Consider the following 22789-nt stretch of genomic DNA (forward strand, 5'->3'; position numbering starts at 1 on the left):
ACCCGCTCTGCAATATTTTCAGCCTTTCATGCCCCATGAGTTCCATTGCACAAACAACTGACAGTCCTTGGCTACGTTCGGTTTTCCCTTATGTTTATTTTCCCTCTCTTGTAACAGAAGGATAAATATGATATGAGCACTGCCTAAACCACTACTGCCTGGGATGTGGGTTCTACAGTCACCAAAAATTCAGATCCTTGCTCTCCTGTTTAGGAATGAAAAAGATTCTGTTCCCCTGTGCTAAGCAGCTTCCAAAATTCTATGAAATACCAAACTAGCATTTGGGGAAAGGGTTTGCTCTATTTCCCTATGGGCTAGTTTTCAGTTTTAAAGACTAATAACCTCAGACACAAGCAGTAGCAGCTGTTATTGGAAACTCAAAGAATACAGGAAGCTATGGAAGACAACACACCTTCAGCTCTGAACCAGTGTCTCCCTGATAAAAACAATTTATTTAAAAATTTACATTTTCTTAAAAAAAAACATAGCCACACTGGTTTTATGGACATTTGATGGAAAATGGTTTGCACAGAGCAGAGCAAGAAAATCTCATGAATTAGGATGGCAGCTTTACTCCTACCACATACATAATGCCTACCAGTCAGATTCAATGATGAGAACAGAGTCAATACCATTCCTAGTTTAAATATGAACCTCATTAACAGGGTCACCACTAGAACTCAGCCTGAAGCCATTTGAGTTCTTGTGGAACAGTAATATAGAATTCACATTCCATCCTAGCAGCAGCAATACTTACTTTGTACAAGATTGGATTAGTCTGAAAATTGACACCCCTAAGGGGACAAGGCCGAGGTCCCTTATAAGATCCTGAAAAAAAGCATCAAATGCCAAAAAATTGTCCTCATTAGACTCGTGGAACTCCAAACAATAATAATTAGATAAATAATATAATAATAGTGATAAAAATGGCAAACATAAGGGGTGGTAAACACTGTCCCAGTGTTTGATTAGCCCTGCTTGAAGCTGCACACCATCATGGGACCGTTTTGTGCGCTAACAGTGAATATAGGTACACAAAAATGTGGGAAAAATAAGTCACACAGCACTAATAAGGGCAAACAGTGGCACAATAACCATTCAAAATTCAAACAATGTGGAGTTACGCCCTGGCCTCCTCCCTAAGAATAATGTAAGAAAACACTTAGCTGATATAAGTAAAGTTGACCAGCGCTCTAGAAAAAGTCAAAATAGAACCTCATGGCGGTTCGACCAAGTTGGTTTCAGGGCTGACATACGCTGACCATCCAGTGCAGCAGGAGGTCCCATGATGGTATGTGGCTTCAAGCAGGGCTAATCAAACGCTGGGACAGTGTTTACCACCCTTTATGTTTACCGTCTTTATCACTATTATTCCGCGAGTCTAATGAGGACAGCCTAGTGCACTTGGAGTTTTGGGGCATTTGCTGATTTTTCTGGATCTTTTAAGTACTGTTGCAGCTACACGAGGTCCCTTATAGGCAGTGAGAGGAATTCACTGACCTGAGTTAGCTGTGCAAAATCTTTTTAGCACAAATACGCATGTCAACCCAGATGTTGCTCTGTGGAAGACATTAAGGCTATGAAAGCTTATCTTTGAAACTAAGGGTTTAAAAATGAATTTTGTACCCATTCATATAGAAACTGTAGCAAGGTGGATGGATGGCTGTGGGTGTCCCAATAGGTTATGTAAAAGGTTCATTTGCATTCTCCTCAAACATGCCCTCAGTGGGAGAAGCTGCTGTTTTCGTTTCAAAGGTTATCCTAAACACTTCTTGATTTAATTAACATCTGATCCTTGTCAGAGAACATAACATTTGATGCTGGGTGCTGCAAACCTTGCTGCCAATGTTAAAAGCAACTTATTGCACCCCAAGAGTTTCACACTGACAAGACACAAGAATAAGCTAAAAGATCTCTGCAAAGAGCACAATCTCCCCTTAGTCCGTATATTTATACATAGATATATATAAAATGTATATAATATATATAACAAGCATATACATTATATAAAAATGATATATATCCTCATCACGATAGACATAAATAAAAACTGTAGCTATATAAGAGTGCTGCCTTGTTCGATCCAAGTCTTCTCAGGGGATTGTGTGAATATTTCAGCCATCTGTTAGGCTGCATTCCTTGTTTTCCTTTTCACCATTTTATCGATTTCTTCGTTTAGTGTTCCTTAGATTAAAAAAACGATTTCCAATGGGATTTTAGAATTTCTAATGGGACTGCAGAAACGTTCATGCAGGAACGGACACAGTCACGCTTCATTGGAACCATAAAAACAAAGCTAAATATGAAACCGAGGGACTAGAAAACGCAATCTGTGACAGCTGTAAAAAGGGGGCAGGAAGAGACACCTGGTGACTTCCATTGTGAGGTGAGGGACGGAAAAAGTGACAGTCTCCTCTGTAGATAGGAAATGGACTTCTCCTTCAGAGTTTTTCAGCAGAAGGAACCCAGATGTAGTGCCCCGACTGATCCTCAATGATTTGTTTTATTTTGTTGTAGATCTCCTCCAGTGAGTCTCCTTGTACAATGGCTAAAAGCAAGAACCAGAAACACATCAGAAGTAGGACAACTTTCACACAGAATCCACAAGCTGGGACATGTCACAAAGACTAATTGGTACTTTTAGGGCATAAAGCACAGTTACTTACCGTAACAGGTGTTATCCAGGGACAGCAGGCATATATTCTCACATGTGGGTGACGTCATCTACGGAGCCCCGGCGCGGACAGCTTTTCAAGCAAACTTGATAGAAGTTTCAAGTTTGCACACTGCACCACGCATGTGCGTGCCTTCTCGCCCACTAGAGGGCGCATCCCACCTCGTGGTCCTCAGTTCCATAACTAGCAAGGAAGCCATCCCCGGGGAGGCGGGCGGGTTGTGAGAATATATGCCTGCTGTCCCTGGATAACACCTGTTACGGTAAGTAACTGTGCTTTATCCCAGGACAAGCAGGCATGATATTCTCACATGTGGGTGACCTCCAAGCCAACCAAAAAAGGGTAGGTGGGAGGATGGCAAATTATGAAAACAGGTTACGTAACACCGACTGGCCAAACCGGCCATCGTTTCTGGACAAGGTGTCCAGACAGTAATGAGAGGTGAATGTATGAACCGAAGACCAAGTGGCAGCCTTACATATTTCCTCCATTGGAGTGGAACGGAGAAAGGCTATCGAGGCTGCCATTGCTCGGACCTTGTGCCCCGTGACTCGACCCGGGGGAGGAAGGCCAGCCTGAGCGTAGCAAAAGGAAATGCAAGCGGCCAACCAGTTAGACAGAGTGCGCTTGGAAACTGGATGCCCTAATCGATTGGGATCGAAGGACAAAAACAATTGAGGGACCTTCCGATGAGGCCTGGTGCGTTGAAGATAATATGCCAACGCCCTCTTACAGTCGAGCGTGTGAAGCGCCGTCTCGCCCGGATGGGAGTGGGGCTTCGGGAAGAACACAGGAAGGACAATGGACTGATTGAGGTGGAAGTCAGACACAACTTTAGGTAAAAACTTAGGATGGGTGCGGAGAACCACCTTGTCGTGATGAAAGACCGTGAAAGGAGGGTCCGCAACCAAGGCTTGCAACTCCCCAATCCGCCTGGCGGAGGTGAGGGCAATCAGAAACACCGCCTTCCAAGTCAGAAATTTCAAGAGGGACTTGTTGAGTGGCTCAAAAGGGGGTTTCATCAGTTGAGCCAGAACTACATTCAAGTTCCACACGACAGACGGAGGCTTAAGAGGGGGGCAAACCCTGATTAACCCTTTCATGAAGCGTGTCACCAAGGGGTGGAGTGACAGAGGGCATCCCTCCAGAGGTTGGTGGAAAGCGGAAATCGCACTGAGATGAACCCGCACCGAAGTGGTTTTCAAGCCGGAGCGCGACAAATGAAATAAATATTCTAAGACCGAGGATACCGGAACTGATACCGGATCCAGGTGAAAAGACGAACACCAGGTGGAAAACCTGGTCCATTTCTGCGCATAGCAAAGCCTCGTCGAGATCTTGCGGGAGGCTTCCAACACCTCCTTCACCGATTGAGACAGGTCCGGAAGAGTCAGGGAACAAGAAACCAAGCTGTCAGGTGCAATGACTGCAGGTTGGGATGTAACATGGATCCTTGACTCTGAGACAGCAGAGAAGGAGAGACAGGCAGGGGAAGAGGCTCCCTGGCACTGAGCTGGAGCAGCAGGGAGAACCAGTGCTGGCGCGGCCACCGAGGTGCTATGAGAATCATCGTGGCCGTGGACGATTTTAGGTGTACCAACGTTCGCATGATCAGAGGGAACGGAGGGAATGCATACAGGAACCTCCCTTCCCAGTCGAGTAGGAAGGCATCCGCTTCCAGACGGTCCTGCGAGTACATCCGAGAACAATATAGTGGTAGTTTGTGTGTCTCCGGAGAGGCAAACAGATCCACCTGTGGCGTTCCCCAGCGAGCGAAAACCTCGCGTAGAACTGCTGAGTGTAGAGTCCACTCGTGCGGTTGCAGAAGTCGACTGAGTTTGTCCGCCAGGCAATTCCGTTCTCCTTGGATGTAGACCGCCCGGAGGAAGATGTTCCGGGAGGCCGCCCACTCCCAGAGGCGAAGAGCTTCGGAGCAGAGGGGCCATGACCCCGTTCCTCCCTGCTTGTTCACATAATACATTGCCACCTGATTGTCCGTGCGGACGAGGACCACCTGGTCCTGCAATATGTGAATGAAGGCTCGAAGTGCTAGGAAGATGGCCCGCAGCTCTAGCACGTTGATATGACACTGACGGTCTTCTGCCGACCACAGGCCCTGCGTGCGAAGACCGTCGAGATGGGCTCCCCACGCGTACTCCGAGGAGTCCGTGGTCAGGACCTTGTGAAAAGGCGGAGTGCGGAACAATAGCCCCCTGGACAGATTTGAAGAGTCTGTCCACCAACGTAGCGATTTCCACAAAAGCGGAGTCACCGAAATGAGGCGAGACACCGGGTCGCACTCCTGACGCCACTGGGACGCGAGGGTCCACTGAGGGATCCTCAGGTGTAGCCTCGCAAACGGTGTGACATGTACCGTCGAGGCCATATGGCCCAGCAGCATCATCATGCGCTTGGCCGACACCTTCGACAGTTGAGAGACCTGGCGGCTCATCCGTACCAAGGCTTCCAACCGCTGGGTCGGCAGGTAGGAGCGTAGGCGCACCGTGTCCAGCACCGCACCTATGAATTGAAGAGACTGCGACGGCCTCAACTGAGACTTTGGAAAGTTTATCTCGAACCCGAGAGTTTGCAGGAAGGTAATAGACTGTCGGGTCGCTGAGATAACCCCCTCCCTGGTCGGGGCTTTGATGAGCCAATCGTCCAGGTAAGGGAATACGTGGAGTCCACGTGACCTGAGGGCTGCTGCAACCACCACCATGCACTTCGTGAATACTCGTGGGGACGCGGCCAGGCCGAAGGGCAGTACCCTGTACTGGAGGTGGAGGTCCCCCACCTGGAATCGTAAGAATCTTCGACAGGCGGGGTGCACCGGAACATGGGTGTATGCTTCCTTCAGGTCGAGGGAGCACATCCAGTCCCCTTCCTCCAAGAGGGGATACAGAACCGGGAGAGATAGCATTCGAAACTTCTCCCGGGCCAGGAATTTGTTGAGCTTCCTGAGGTCCAGTATGGGGCGCAGGTCCCCGGTCTTTTTTGGGACCAAAAAGTAGCGGGAGTAAAACCCCGTACCCCGCTGGTCCTTGGGGACCGGCTCGACCGCCCGAAGCTTCAAGAGGGCTTTGGCTTCGGTTATAAGGGCCGGTAACTGCGAACGGTTGCAGGGGACTAAACTTGGGGGACTGTCCGGCGGCGAGGACACAAAGTTGAGCGAGTAGCCCTCGGAGACGATCCGGAGCACCCAAGCGTCTGAGGTAATCCCGGTCCATGCCTCCCGGAAGGACCGAAGACGGCCCCCGATAGGGAGGGGTTCCTGTGAGAGTGCGGAGGGGAACCCGCCCCGTCCGCTCAGCCCGTCAAAAGGAAGGCGCGGGCTTAGAAGGGCCCTGCGCCGGGGTTTGGGTTTGTCCCCCTCTGCCCCGCTGAGACGGACGTCTCGGAGGCGGTCTCGAGAAAGCCGGGGTCGATTTCTGAGGGTATCGGCGCGGCGGAGGCCGGAAAGGTTTCTGCGGCGGGGGCCTAGGTTTGGGGCGGACCAGGGATGCTAGAGAGCGCTCCTGCTCCGACAACCGCTTGGTCGCCGCATCCAATGACTCGTCAAATAACTCGGACCCCACACAAGGCAAGTCTGCAAGACGTTCCTGCAGGTTTGGGTCCATGTCGAGGGTGCGAAGCCAGGCCAAGCGGCGCATGGCCACTGCGAGGGCCGACACCCTCGAAACCAGCTCAAAGGTGTCGTACACTGCATGGAAAAGGTACAACCGCAATTGAGACAGGTTGGACATAAATTTATCGAATCCTGCTCTTTGGGAGTCCGGTAACGAGTTTCGATATTGAGGAAGATCCTTCACCATACCCCGCAAATAGGAGGAAAAGGTGAAGGCGTAATTTAGAACCCTGGTGGCCATCAGGGAATTTGAATAGAGGCGACGGCCAAACTTGTCCAGGGTCCGCCCTTCCCTGCCTGGTGGAACCGTCGCAGAAACCCGTGAGGGCTGTGATTTTTTAAGAGCTGACTCCACCAGAAGGGACTGGTGTGAGAGCTGCGCCTTATCGAACCCTTTAGGAGGAATCGTTCTATACTTCGATTCCATTTTTGAAGGTACAGACGTGACTGTAAGAGGGTTTGACAAGTTCTTCAGCCAGGTCTGCAGAAGGACGCTGTTGAGAGGGAGTCTAGGCACCTCTCTAGGAGGAGTGGGGAGGTCCTGTTCCTCCAAAAATTCTTTGGAATACCGAGAACATACCATCTGGTCAATCCCCAGGGCTTGGGCCATGTCCTGAACGAAGGATGAAAATGAGGACGGCCTAGCCTGGGGAGACGGGGTTCTCGACCGCCCCACCGAGGAGAGGGGGGAGGCCTCATGGGAATAATGAGGATCCCTAACAGATCCCGAATCCCAGGATCCCCTCTCGAGGGCCCTCGAGGGGGAAGGGGAAGTTGTCCTCCTCGCAGAACCCTTGGGTGAGGACCCCGGGGTTCGTGGGACACTTTCCCGTTTCCTCGGCGAGGCGGCCCGGGAAGACTTCCCACGAGGTGAGCGGAGGAGCCTCGGATTGTCGAGGCGCAACTCCGACACCTGCAGCGCCTCGCCCCCGAACGACGAGGAACGGTCGCGCCGAGGCGAGCCTCGAGGTCGTTTAGATTTCCTCGATCGACGCCCCGTCCGAGGTCGCGTCGAGGGCGAGGCGTGTCTGGAAGACCCGGAGGAAGAGGAGGAAAGACGGCGCACTCTGCGCAACTTTTCTTTGGGCCTTACACTCCGCTCAGGGGGTTCCCCCGAGGTCGAGGTCCGGGGCGGGGCCGAGACCGAGGTGAACGGGGCCGGGGCCTCCGAGACCGAAGGCGCCCCGGCCGAGGTCGAGGCCGCCGGGACCGCAGCACGCTGCAACACTTCCAGGGCTCCCGATAGCTCTGATGAGATCAGAGCTCGGAGGAGATCCTGGAAGGCCGGAATCCCCACGAAGGTGGGGAGTTCCGAGTCCGGGGCACACTCCCTGGAGGGCGACCTCGGTCTCGAGTATTCCCTCGGGGTGTGCGGAGTCGAGGTCCGATGCGGGGCCGGGGTCGACCCACCCGCCTTGGCCTGACTCGAGGATGGCTTCTTTGCTGAAGGGGATGGAACAGAGGACTTACCCGAAGCTTGCTTCACTGACGACGCCTTCGAGGATGAGGGTCGGGGCGAGGCCGAGGCCCCTGAGGACGCCGAGGCCGAGGTCAAGGCCGGGGCCGAAGTCGAGGCCTTAGGCGTCGCATCGACGGCGAACAATTCCGCCATTCTGGCCTTGCGGCGACGTAGGGCCCTGTTCTGGAAGGTAGAGCAGCGATCACACGACTCTGTCGGATGTTCGGGCCCAAGACAGACAATGCACCACCGGTGAGGGTCAGTGATGGAAAGCAACCTCTCGCACCGGTTGCACTTTTTGAATCCCGTAACAGGACGGGACATCCACGAAGAAAAAGAAGAAGGCCGGGAACGTACCGACGTCCCCGGCCACGGCTTCCGGGAGCCCCCGGAGCCAGACGAAAACTAAATACTTTTTTTTTTTGAAAAGAACCGAAAAGAAAAACAGCACCGCGAACTAATTCGATGGAAAAACAAACTAAACGCGGCAGCTAGAAGGCAAAAACACTGGAGCTCAGATCCACAGGGCTTTCTTGCTCCGCGGAAAAATTTGAACTGAGGACCACGAGGTGGGATGCGCCCTCTAGTGGGCGAGAAGGCACGCACATGCGTGGTGCAGTGTGCAAACTTGAAACTTCTATCAAGTTTGCTTGAAAAGCTGTCCGCGCCGGGGCTCCGTAGATGACGTCACCCACATGTGAGAATATCATGCCTGCTTGTCCTGGGATAATAATACGCGTTAAACCGCCGGACGCACTAGCCGCTACCGCCTCCTCTTGAGCAGGCGGTAGTTTTCGGGATAGCGCGTGATTAAAAGTCGCTAATGCGGCTTCGTAAAAGGAGCCCTAAGTTTAAAACCCTGTAAGAGCTTTTCATCTCACAACTCTGCTTGGGGACTTTAGGAAGAATTTAGGGCTAGATGCACTAAAATTACCAAACCCAATCGCTGCACTATCAAGTTTGCATGCAAACACGACTGAACAATCACTTAGTGACCGAGTGACATATGTGCAGAACCCTAACAGCAGTGACAGGGGAAGCAGCCTCCTGTCACTGCTGATAGGACTTTTTTTTTTTTTAATGGCACAGATGTGTGCGTGTTACACACGCACAATCTGTCCCTTTTTTTAAAAAAAAAAGAGAATCCCCCCACGCCAGGCTCCCCTGAGCCACCATCTCCCCCCCCCCCCGAACAAAATAAAAATGGCAGGAGGGATGCCCTCTCACTCCTGCCACCAGAGCCCCACCCTCGTACCTTTTAAGTTGGGAGCAGGAGGGGTGCTCAGTACCTCCTTCTCTGAGGCCGCCAAGTTTACAATGCTGGGCCTTCCCCTCCCCAGTGCATCATGTGATAAATGGGGATCGGCCTAAGGCCTTGATTGGCTCAGGCATCTCAGGCCCCTCCCCTTGAGAGGGGTCTTAGGCATCGGAGCCAATCGGGAACTTCTTGAGGTTCTGTATTCCGGATACATGAGGGAGGAGCCTAAGCAAGTCCCTCATTGGCTCAGACGCCTAAGACCTCTCCCAAGGGGAGAGGCCTAAGGCGTCTGAATCAGGGACTTCCTTAGGCTCCTCTCTCTTGTATCCAGGATACAAAGCCAAGGAAGTTCCCAATTGGCTTTAGAGCACAGGTGTCAAAGTCGGTCCTCGAGGGCCGGAATCCAGTCGGGTTTTCAGGATTTCCCCAATGAATATGCATGAGATCTGTGTGCATGCACTGCTTTCAATGCATATTCATTGGGGAAATCCTGAAAACCCGACTGGATTGCGGCCCTCAAGGAGGGACTTTGACACCCCTGCTTTAGAGCTAAATACATGTTATTAAGTGTCCACACCTGTGGCTCCATGGATACGTCACTCACATGTGAGATTATCTTGGCCTGCTTGCCTTCGAAGAATCTTTTTTTTTTGTATCAATACATTTTTTATTGAAAATAAACTTTGAGGTATAAAAGTACCATCATTACAAAGAGTAACCCACAGCAATAGAAGCAAATATTTCCCCCGTCCCTCCCCCATACAAATCATTATCATCTACCCCTCCAAAAACCCATCAGGGAGGACGAAAAGAAAAATCCCATCAACAACACAGTCCATGGCCCACTGCTACCAACCTGCACACTAGAAACCACAGCATATAATAACAATACACCTCAATTCCCCACCCCATTCCCCCTCTCCCTCTATAGCCATCCAAATAAGCATATGTCCATCACAGCAAGAATCAGTCCTAGAAGTATACCCACAATCCCCAAACCCTCCCCTAAATCCCAGCTTCCATTCAACCATTTAATTTCCTGAAAAGCAATGACCAATCTTTCTGATGTACATTGTAATGACCTTGCCATGTAGCTGTCCCACATTCCATATTGATCAAATGTCAGACTCGAGCTTTCCACTCCACCTCTTGACGGTGCCACCCCCCGTTCTCCAGTGGAGGACAAGCAAACATTTAGTAGCAGATAGTCCCATTTGGAACAGCAGTCTTTGCTACCACAGAGGTCACAAGTTCATTAGTCCCAACAAGCAAGTTTGAGGGTTCTGTTGTACTGGATCCCCCAGCCAAGTCATCAAACTCTTAGTTATCATAGCCCAATAGGGGCCCACGAGAGGACATGACCACCAAATATGCACTCAAAGGCACCCAGTGTAAGAAGATGATTGACAGTCTACTAGCGACGCAAGCAGCGAAATTGGACCATGCCATCTCCAACCTGCTAATGACAACAAGCGATTTCAAATCTTTTCGCAAAGAAATCAAAACCCATCTATTCAAAAAATTTATACAGATGTCATAACTTCAACCTGGATTCCCCTCAGTGTGACTCCCCCATCCTCCCTTCTTCACCAGTTACCCTTCCCCTCAAAGCCCAAGCTTGTCAACTGCTTCCCTAACTGCATATATACTGAAACTGCACTATATCCTATCTGTACAGCATCCTGAATTGTATATCCACTGGAATAGATCAATTCTCCTTGCCGTATCTCATTCCCTAAACTATACTAAACCATTCTTCTTGTAACTCCTCTGGAAATGTTCTTCTTCTTGTAACTCTTCTGGAAAAGTCCAGAAGTCTCTTTGTAATTATCCTGGAAATGTCCAGCTGTCTCTTTTGTAATCCGCCCAGAACTGCAAGGTTGAGGCGGAATAGAAATCAGTAATGTAATGTAATATAATGTAATGTAATATAATATGCATAAAGGTACCCCCTTATCCCTGCCACATCTCCAGCATTCATTCAAAACAGTAGGGTGCATGGCATGCAAAGGTTCAGGTGTATAATTCCATCTAGATAAGACTTTATATGCATTTTCTGGAACCAGGATGCGCAGAGATACCTTCTGAACTTCTGTACAAATTGTTTCCCGAAAAGAATAATTAGGTTTATCCTAGCCCCTGAGATAAGAATAACGAATAGAGATAGGTCAAGGGACCCTACCCAACAATAACCATAAGTTCTCCACATATTCCTTGTTCCCCTGGGAAGTTGCCAGCCAACTCTGGGCCCTCATTTAATGGTGAAGATGCATTTATTGTAAAAAAAAAAAAAAAAAAAATATGCCCAGATGGCAGAGAATTTCTCTCCTGCAGGGTAGCAAAAGACAACATCCTAGATCCCTGAAGTACATCCCGAAACACCCTGTTTCCCATCTTGCAAACGCTCCTGAAGTTTGCTCCACCGCAAATGTGGGTTCTCCCTTGTAGCTGCCAAAGTAGATCTTATCCACCCTGCCCCACAGTGCAATTAGATGTCGAACAAAGGGGTTCCATTCCTCTTTCAATATATACCCTGTAGAATAAGAGGCCCACAGCAACTCCCTCAGAGGCTATGGCCCTACCCATTGATGCTCCAGCTGTACCCCCTGGTTAGTACCCACTATAAGAACATAAGAATAGCCTTACTGGGTCAGACCAATGGTCCATCAAGCCCAGTAGCCCGTTCTCACAGTGGCCAATCCAGGTCACTAGTACCGGGCCAAAACCCAAGGAGAAGCAATATTCCATGCTACCAATACAGGGCAAATAACATAAGGTGATGTTTTAGGTCACCTTAAATACCTTGTAACAATGCTGTTCTAACAAATATTCTCAGCCCTCAGAGATGCCACCAGGGGATCAAAAGATCATATCCTCTGGCTTTATGCACCTCAAGATCTTGAGAACTTAGATCGGGTGGTCACGTCGTGTAAAACTAGCACAAAAAAGGGATAGTAGCCCTGAGGAAACCCCCTCTACGGGTGAAACATGTTGGCTTGTTTATCCCTTACCAGCAACCACTCCGTATAAGCTAAGTATTTATTCTAAAACTAATACTCTTTAGTAATATTTATTATTTTAAAACTATCATAAGAGTAAAACATATCTATGTGGAAAAATACAAAAAATATAAAATCATAAAAATAAGATACAACAGTTCAAACACTGTATCAACCCTATGACGATCAGGTGCATAAAGCCAGAGGATATGATCTTTTGATCCCCTGGTGGCATCTCTGAGGGCTGAGAATATTTGTTAGAACAGCATTGTTACAAGGTATTTAAGGTGACCTAAAACATCACCTTATGTTATTTGTTGAGATTTGACCTTGTATAAAATCCATCATTCAAGCCTATCAATTAATTAATTAATTAACCAATACAGGACAAGCAGTGGCTTCCCCCATGTCGTTCTCAATAACAGATTAAGGACTTTTCCTCCAGGAACTTGTCCAAACCATTCTTAAAACCAGCTACGCTATCCGCTCTTACCATATCCTCTGGCAACGCGTTCCAGAGCTTAACTATTCTCCGAGTAAAAAAAAAATTCCTCCTATTGGTTTTAAAAGTATTTCCCTGTAACTTCATCGAGTGTTCCTTAATCCCTTATCTTGGATTCCAGATCTTTACCCCATAATGCTGCTTTTTTTTTTTTTTTTTGTTTATATAATTTTTATTTTCAAATTTTACATAAAGTGTACAAAATATTAAAATACAATTGATGAATACACAATATCACTTTTGTATCTAATACATCATATTCTAAATATATTTTTATCCCCTCTCCCTCCCCCACCCTTCTATTACTTTTCATTCATACATTACATATTGTATAACATATTATAGCTTATTATGTAAAAATTATTTTCATTATCCCCCCTCCATGTGTGTCATAAAAAAGATATTGAAAAGAAGAAGAAAAATCCTATTATTTATTCATTGCAATATTTTGTCAATGGCCCCCATATTTTTATAAATTTAGTATATGTCCCTCTTTGTATTGCTATTGCTCTTTCCATTTTAAATATATGACATATTGTATTCCACCAAAATGTATAATTTAGGTTATTATAATTCTTCCAATTGTTGGTTATATGCTGAATGGCAACCCCTGTCATGATTAATAAAAGCTTGTTATTTTCTGGTGAAATTTGACTTTTTTTTCTCATCATCATTCCAAATAACACTGTATCATATGATATTGCTATATGATTTTCCATCAATTTATTAATTTGTGGCCAAATTGCATTCCAAAAACTTTTAATGTAGGGACAATGATACAGTAAGTGATCTAACGTCCCTGGTTCCAGATTACAGTGCCAGCATTTATTGGACTTAGAACTATCTAATTTTTGTAAACGTGTAGGGGTCCAAAAAGCTCTATGTAATAAAAAGAACCAAGTTTGTCTCATAGATGCTGACACTGTACATCTCATTCTCCAAGACCAAATTAGTGGCCATTGAGATGCATTAATTTGATGCTTAATCTCAATGCTCCAAATAAATATCTCTTAGACCATTTTTTGGTTTTTTATTCAAATATCCAGATATTAATTTATACCACAATGCGGCTTGATGTCCTAGGAAGTCTGCTTGAAAACATAAGAACTTTAAACTATATTGATTATTCAATGTTTTCCATTCAGGGAACCCAACCTGAATGGCCTGCTTCAATTGCAACCATTTAAAATTTTGTGTTTTACTAAGACCAAATCTATGTTGCAACTGTGAAAACTCCAGCAGTTTACCTTCTGAAATAACATCATCTAGAGATCTAATGCCCGCAATAATCCAGTTCTTCCAAAGGATTTGAACTCTGCCAATTTTGATCTTGGAGTTTATCCATAGAGACTGATTAGTTGATTTGTTTATTGGGATAGGTGTTAATTTATTAATAAACCTCAATGTTTTCCAAGTATCCATTAGTATTTTATTTTCTCTGTATCTTCTAGGTATGTTAATACTTGGAAGATGAACTAAATTTAGGGGAAACATAAGGCGCCATTCCAAATACAACCAATCTGGTGCATTATCTATAAGTTCTGGGAGGATCCAATACATACCCTGACGTAGAGCTTGATGGTACCTATAAAAATTTGGAAAATTTACCCCTCCCTCCTTAATTGATTTTTGTAAAGTTACTAAAGCTATTCTAGGTGTTTTACCAAGCCAAAGAAATTTTGTTAAAATGCTATTAAGCTTTTTATAAAAGGACCCCTGAAAATAAATAGGTATCATACTCATTTGGTAGCAAACTACAGGCAACATCATCATTTTAATAGTTTGAACTCTCCCCCACCAAGAAATATGTAAAGGGTTCCATTGCTCACATAACTCCGTAACTTTTTTTAATACAAATTTTTCATTCTCTTTTACGGTATCTTCAATTGTATTTTTAACTTGAATGCCAAGATATTTAAATCCTTCTTCTTTCCAAATGAACGGAAAAGCGTCAAATAGTCCTTTTACACAATGAACATTTAAAGGTATAATTTCAGATTTATTCCAATTAATTTTATAACCTGAAAATTTGCCAAACATATCAATTAATTCCAATAGAGAAGATAAGGTAGACTCTGGATTCCTCAAATAAAGCAAAATATCATCCGCATAAGCTGAAATTTTATATTCCATATCAGAATATGGTATACCCTGTATCCTCCTTGCTTGCTGTATTGCTAACAATAAGGGTTCCAATACAACATCAAATAACAAAGGAGATAAAGGACAACCCTGCCTAACTCCCCTCTGCAATTGAAAACCATCAGATATCATATTATTAATATTTAATCTTGCAATCGGGAAGCTATACAAAGTTTTTACCATTTGTATAAATCCAGAACCTATACCAAACCACTCTAAAGTCTGATACATAAAATTCCATTCTACCCTATCAAACGCTTTTTCTGCATCCAAAGAAACTGTAAAAGCCGGTTCATCCATTTTTTTTGATAAATTTAACATATGAAACAATAATCTAGAGTTATTAGAAGAATGTCTTTTAGCTACGAAACCCGTCTGATGCATGTCTATAATATATGGGAGAGCTTTAGCTAATCTCAAAGCCAAAATTTTCGCCAAAAGTTTATTATCCACATTTATTAAAGATATAGGCCTGTAGTTTGAAACCAAGGTAGGATCTTTATTTGGCTTAGGCAAAACAATTATTATTGATTCAGCCATAGTACCTTTAATATCACCTTTTATAAGCTGTGTCTGATATAAATTTAGTAAATATGGGGAAAGGATATTTTGAAATGTTTTATAAAATTCTACTGTATAACCATCACCACCTGGAGCGGATCCAACTCTAAGAGATCTCAATGCTGTTTCTAATTCTTTTAATGATATAGGTTCATCTAAACTCCGTTTTATATGATCAGGAATCTTAGGTCCAATAATAGAATCTAAAAAATTTTTACCATCTTTTTGTCTCTCCAAATAAGGCTCGGAAGAATACAGGTCTTTATAAAATTTTAGAAATTGTTTTAAAATTATATTTGTTTGATTTGTTATTATACCATTATCATCTTTTATCCCATTTATATTAGTTCTTCTTTTTTTTGCTTTAAGATAATTTGCCAGTAATCTTCCCGCCTTATTAGAATTTCCATAATACACTGCTTGTTTGAAAAACAAATCTCTTCTTATCATTTTTGAAGTTAATTCATTATATTTACCTTTTGCTTTCAAAAGAGCTTGCAATACCTCATTTTCCCATTTACTTATCAATTTAGCTTCTAATATTTTAATTTCTTTTTCTAATTCTATATATTGCATTTTAATCTGTTTCCTAATAAAAGCTGAATATGATATAATATTACCCCTCATAGTTGCTTTAAATGCATCCCATACATTCTCAATAGATGTATCCTCCACTAAATTCATTTGAAAGAAATCATTAATTTGTGTTTTAAAATTTTCCAAAAATTTGTCATCCACAAGCAATGCATTATCAAATCTCCAAAGAGGTCTACTCTTCTCCAATTGATCCAATTGTAATTCTATCCATATTCCCGCATGATCTGAAATAATAATAGGATCTATGGAAGCTTTAATCACCTGTTGCACCTTATTTGTTGAAACAAAAATATAATCTATTCTTGAAAATGATTTATGAACCTGTGAACAAAATGAAAACTCCTGATCATTAAAATGAAGAATACGCCATATATCCTTCAAATCACATGATTGAGCCAAATTATCTAAACCTAAAGATTTTATGCTTTTACCTGGTTTTTTATCCAATAATGGATCCATTACAGCATTAAAATCTCCAGCCACCACTAAATTAGAAGCAGCCAGTGGTAACAACATACTCTGTAATTTTTTAAAAAATTCTGATTGATTCGAATTAGGGGCATATATATTAAACAACGTCAGGGCATTATTTCCCATACTTATATCAATATGTATCCATCTTCCATGTGGATCTGAATTTATTACCTTAAACTTGGCCATACATTTTTTATTTATAAGAATTGCTACCCCTGCTTTTTTACCCTCTGCTGGAGCAAAAAAACATTCCTTTACCCACCCACCTGTTAATTTCTGTGATTCCTTTATATTAAGATGGGTCTCCTGCAGACAGTAAACATCCGCGTTTTGCTTTTTTAAATATGCTAATACCTTTTTTCTTTTAATTACATGATTCAGGCCATTGACATTAATAGAATATATCTTAAAAGACATTATATATTTTGAAACTTATCATCATATTCTTCCTCTTTTCTTTCTTCATATTTAAAATCCAAAAAATTTTCTCATTGACACACATTTTTACCCCTAATTTATTCAATCCTTTATTAACCTTTTCCTTAATCATTCTAATATATCCCAATTTTTTCCCTCCCTTTCCCACCCAATATAATGACTGCTTAAGGACACACATTGGAACAGCAACCCGAACATCCCCCTCTCCCCTAGGCAACAAATATTTAATTAATATCCCCTTTATCAATTCTTTTTTACTATTTTTGAAATAATTATATTTTCTATCTATCTATCTATCTATCTATATTAACCTTTGATATCTTTAATCATATTTTACTCCTAACATTTCATTAATGTATCTTTATCCACTCATCAATCTTTAATTTATATTTCCCCAATATTTTAGTTTATATCATAAAATTCTATCATAAACATATGTTTAATATAGTAATGTTATTTTTCCTATATCTTGTACATTTTATTACATCAATTCTTATCATCTTTTTAATATCTAAAAACAAATATACATATCTTCATTTATTTCTTTAAAAGTTTTTAATATATATATATATTTTTTTTTCCTCCCTTTTTGCATTCTTCTTTTACCCAATTTTTATTTTCATCTGATGCATTCTTTTTTTTTTTTATTCTAATTTTTATTTCTTTCTGATCACTCTTTACTCCAGCATCCATATTTTATTCTTCTAAGTTTATTCTCTTAAGTTTCCAGTCTGTCTTTCTTGTCTATTTCTTCTTTTATATTTATTATTGTCTTTTTCTTTAGTTCATTTTATTTCCTATTTCTTTATTTCATGTTCTTCTTTCTTAAGTATTCCAAAAGTCTTACAGTTTTATATTAAAAATTTTTTTTTTCCAAAATGTCATCAAAACCAGTCATGTTATTTTATGATCATTTTAACTTCCATTATGTTAAAATGACATAGGTTCTGATTTTGAAAGAAAGATTTTTAGCTTTTCTGGATCTTCAAAATACAAAGATTTATCTCCAGAAGATACCCTCATTTTTGCTGGGTAATATAATCCGTATTTATATCCCTTTTCTTTTAGTTGAGGTCTCAAGTCTAAGAATCTCTTTCTTTTATTTGCTGTATTTTTAGCAAAATCCGGCAAAAACCATATTTTGGATCCTTTGTAATTTAAATTTTTGTCTTTCTTGGCTGCGTTTAAGATCTCTATTGCTTGCTGGTATCTTAGCATTTTAAATATTAATGGTCTTGATCTGCCTTGATTTTCCATATTTTTTACTGGGATCCTGTGCGCTCTTTCTATTTCTAGTGGTTGTTTGAAATCCAGTTGTAGTATTTTGGGAATTAAATTTTCTAAAAATTGTATGGCATTTTTCCCTTCCAAATTTTCTTGCAATCCAAAAAGTTTTATATTCTTTCTTCTTCCTCGGTTTTCATAATCTTCCAGCTGATTTTTTAATTGAATCAGTTCCAAACTGTCATTTTTACATCTTTTTCCTTCACATTCCACAGCCTCCATTTTAATTTCTAAGTCAGTTGTTCTTTTATTATTTATTTCCATCTGTCTATGGATATTTAGTATTTCTTCTTTCATTTCTGCCATATTGCTCACAGTTTCTTTAAGCATTTGTTTAATTTGTCTCAGTTCCTCCATAACTTCTGCTTTACTCAGCATATCTGTTTCCTCAGCAGGAAGCGGGACCTTACTTGGTGTAATTTGATCCTGCTTCTGCCTTTTTGCTGACATACTAAGTTCATTTTTATTTTGTCTGGTACTTGCCATGCTATTGCTCTTCTTTTTTCGTGGATTTTATTTTCTTCACAGTTGTTAGGAGACACAAAAACTTCTGTCAGTCACAATATTCAGTAGTTTGTCTTTGATATCTTGCTACACCATTTAGAAGAAAAAATGGTGAGGAAATATCAGATCTTTTTAGCTCTCTTTTCTTAGGGTTTAGTTTCAGTTTTGGCGGCACTAATTTTTCTCCACAGTGATCTTCTAAATCCTGTATACCTTTATCACTCACACCGTTAGCAACTTGTTCTTGTTGCCGCGCTGCTCCAGCACTGAGAAGACTGTAAATCTCTGTCAGTCACACCATCAATAACTTGCCCAGAGATAAAAACCGATGAAAGAGAAACAGATCCCCCTTTTTTTTATTTTTTTAGCCTTCCTCTCTCAGGGTTTCGTTCTAGCTTCGGCGGCACAAGTCTTTCTCAACAGTTTTTTTCTCTGTCAGTTATCTGCCCCGATGCCGCGCCGATCCAGCGCTGAGAAAAAAAAAAAACCGGCGATCTTACTTTTGACTCTCCTCTCTCAGGATCTGTCTCAGTTTCGGCGGAGGAGGTTAATATCAGTCGGCCACAATTTTCAGTTTCAACTACACTTGTTTTCTCCGAAATCAGCAATAAGGGGATAAGTTTTTTTTTTTAAACCGTTGCCTAGTTGAAGAGGAGCGTCGCGATCACACGTCCATTTTGTGTTCGCGTTAAGCCACGCCCCTCCCCATAATGCTGCTTGATGTGAGAAAAGATGGGGGGTAAAGATCTGGAACAACTGCTTGTGCCTACTACTTATAGGGAATTCAGGAAATGCCTAAAAACACATCTGTTCCTGAAGTACTTAGGTAACTGACCTAAACAATCTTAGTCCTCAACAAATGATCTTTAGAACTGTTAATCACTAACTTTGAACTTTGTTTATTCCAGGCTCCATAGACATAGCAAATAGCAATGGTGATAGTGGGCACCCCTGACTAGTACCTCCTACCTATCTGAAAAAAAATCAGTGTATGATCCATTAATCTTTAGACTGGCCCTTGGCCTGGTGTACAAAGCTCTTACCCAGATATAAAATGGTATCTCCAATCCCATTTTACGCATATCTACCCAGCGAAAATGCCAATTGACCCCATCAAAGGCCTTCTCAGCATCGATTGCCAACACTGCCGACCTCCCCTGTTGTCTCCGGGCCTCCCACAACAAAAGCAACATGCGTCTCACATTACCCCTTACCTGTCTCCTAGGGATAAACCCCGATTGGTCAACATGGATAAGTTTCGGTAGCTCCCTAGCTAGCCTCAGGGTCAGAACCTTCTCTATGATTTTAACATTCACATTTAATAATGAAATAGGTCTACATCTAATTTAATCTTCTATTTGTGCATCACGCATACCTAGGCAGGCTCAAGGCAACTTATAGAGAGAAGGTAGAAAAAAAGAGCAGTATAGATTCAAGGAGGTAGGGGAGAAGAGGAGAAATAAGGGAAAGTGACAGACTAGTCAGAAAGAAGTACCAAGAGATTCATGCCAAGTTCAGGTATCAAAGAGGGTTTTCAGTTTCTTCCGGAATATGGTGTGGCTAGACTCTGTTCTGGTTGTTTCTGTGAGGTCATTCCAAGTTTTCACGCCTAGGAAGGTAAACATGGATTGAAAAATACACTTGTACTGGAGATTTTTTGTAGTTGGAAGATTTAGTTGAGGGATCTGCTCCACAACTTGTCTGGTCTTTTCCTGGCTTGGGTAGTGCCGTAATCCCAGCTTCTCCCATGGTTTCTGGGAAAACTCCCCCCTCTCGGACCCCATTCGCTACCCACGCCAATAAGTCACTCAAAATATCTTGGAACTTTTCATAAAACTGGCTGGTATAACTGTCTAACCCTGGTGCTTTTCCGGGCTTCAGGGCTCAAACTACCCCTTGTACTTCAAAGGAAGAAAATGGTTCATTCAATCTCACCTGCTCCAGCTCAGACAGCTATGGTAATGTCATCTGTCCCAGAAAAGCCTCAATGACATTCCCCTGGGATGTAGAACCACCCTGATAAAGCTTGCTATAGTACTTTAAAAAGCTAGCCTGAATCTCTGAGGGCAAGATTCTCAAAAGTTTAATGCTGTTGCTAAATTGTTTTCAGTGGTTTAGCCTGTACGCAGTTTAGTGACGGATTATCAAAAGGGATTATCTCTGTCTTTAGCGAAGTTTCTATTAATCTCCGACACTGACTTGCAAATGGGATTTTCAACATTGAAATGAGCCCTCTGGTGGATTCTTAAAAAATGCCGAGCCATTTTCAAAAAGCGGCATTAGCTTTTGGTGACAAAAATAAGCGACTGGTCAGTATCAGAGACTGACAGAAAGCCCTGCGTTGTGATGCAGTGGGAGAGATGCCCATGCTCTCTGCTACATCACCAGCAATGGTCATATGCAAATTTAGCGAATCTTCACTGCTGTCTGCCAACCTCATTTGCATGAGCGATTTTTTTTTGAGAATGTCTCAGTTTTTTAGATTCGTTAGCAAAACGGCTGCGTTAGCAGACTGTCGCTTTTTAATGTGATTTTTGAGAATCCTGGCCTTGGTCAGTGCAATAGACAATCCCTTCCTGCCCTTTATTTCCTGTATCAAAGCAGCAGATCTCAGTTTCCTAATATAACTTCCAATTTCGCACCCGATTTATTCCCAAATTCGTACAGATTCTGCTTCAATTTAGCTCGCAAGAAGGCCACCTCCTCTAACTGGTACTTAAGAACATAAGAATTGCCGCTGCTGGGTCAGACCAGTGGTTTATCGTGCCCAGCAGTCCACTCGCGCAGCGGCCCTTAGGTCAAAGATCAGTGCCCTATTTGAGTCTAGCCCTACCTGCGTATGTTCTGGTTCAGCAAGAACTTATCTAACTTTTTTTTGAATCCCTGGAGGGTGCTTTCCCCTATAACAGCCTCTGGAAGAGCGTTCCAGATTTCTACCACTCTCTGGGTGAAGAAGAACTTCCTTACGTTTGTACAGAATCTATCCCCTTTTAACTTTAGTGAGTGCCCTCTCATTCTCTCCACCTCGGAGAGAGAGAACAATCTCTCTTTCTCTACGAAGTCAATTCCCTTCAATATCTTGAATGTTTCGATAGACTCTACAATTGCATCTCTATTGTGGAGTCCAAGCTGGTCTTGTGCTGCAACTCCAAATGTATTAATTCTTCCCTTAAATACAGGATCCTAGCATCCCTAATTCTCTTCTTCCTTGCCCCCCCTCCCCATTTTATAAAAAAACCCAAAAAACAACCTCACCACTGCTTTTAATGCATCCCATAAAGTCCTTTTACTCACCTCCCCTGTATCATTCTCTACCAAATAGTGTGATATAGTGGTACGTATCTCCTCACACACCTTAGAATCTCCCAACAAAGATTCATTAAGTTGCCAAAAGGTTCTCCCCAGGGGTTTATTTACCAAACCCCCTACAAGATACCAAGATAGGGGCATGATCTGAAATCTATATAGCCTCTATTTCTGCTTGACCCAGCTCCCCCCCCACAGGTTACGACGAGCCCATATCCCATCCAACCTGTGTGGCATATGAATAAAGGTATAATTTCATTTGTACCATGTGAGGCTCCCAGCAATCAAAAAGATTCAAAGTTTTTTCATTAACTCTTGAAATGCTTTCCTAAGACGCTTTTCATAACCATGACCCCCCCTTGGAGTGATCCAAAACTGCACTCAGTGTTATATTGAAATCCCCTCCCACAAATATCACCCCCTTCACAAAATCTAGCAGAAGCTGGGCAAGGGACCTTTAATAATGTGCCTGTTGGGAGTTCTATATATGGCTAAATTCGAGGACTCATATGTATACACTGCGTGTCAATTTAAAAACATTTTGTTATGGACTAGATTCTTGGACGATGCTTTTTTCTTGTGGAGAGGCACAGTGAGTGGTCTAATTAAGTTTTTGGAATATTTAAACTCTAGAGACCCTCAAATTAAGTTTACATATGCGTACCATCAACAAAAAATTGAATTTTTGGATCTTATAGTTAGTCACACTCAAGAGGGTTTCTCCACCACTATCTATAGGAAACCCATGTCCCGGAACACCCTCTTGCATTTTTCCAGTCACCACCCTGTAAAATTAAAATTGAACTTACCCATTAGTCAATATTTCAGAATAAGACGAAACTGTTCTGACTTGCAAGATTTTAAATATCAGGCTAAGCTTTTGGAAGACAGATTTTTGGAAAGAGGGTAGGTATCCTAAGGGGGCTCTAAAGAAAGCCTACTTAAGATCACAGTATGTCAGTAGG

At 42.9% G+C, this 22789-nt stretch overlaps 1 protein-coding gene across 4 annotated transcripts in view; it reads right to left on the minus strand.

Moving 5' to 3' along the window:
* Positions 1–433: 433 nt before the first annotated feature.
* DLG3 (discs large MAGUK scaffold protein 3) overlaps positions 434–22789 on the minus strand; it is a 490171-nt gene continuing 467815 nt past the window's right edge. For all 4 annotated transcript variants that reach the window (XM_033945041.1, XM_033945038.1, XM_033945040.1 and 1 more), the window contains one exon: positions 434–2548. In XM_033945041.1, coding sequence (XP_033800932.1) covers positions 2442–2548 — 107 coding nt within the window. In that variant the 3' untranslated portion in view covers positions 434–2441. The remainder of the gene's footprint in view (positions 2549–22789) is intronic.

The sequence above is a fragment of the Geotrypetes seraphini genome, chromosome 5, assembly GCF_902459505.1.
Source record: "Geotrypetes seraphini chromosome 5, aGeoSer1.1, whole genome shotgun sequence".
Lineage (NCBI taxonomy): Eukaryota > Metazoa > Chordata > Amphibia > Gymnophiona > Dermophiidae > Geotrypetes > Geotrypetes seraphini.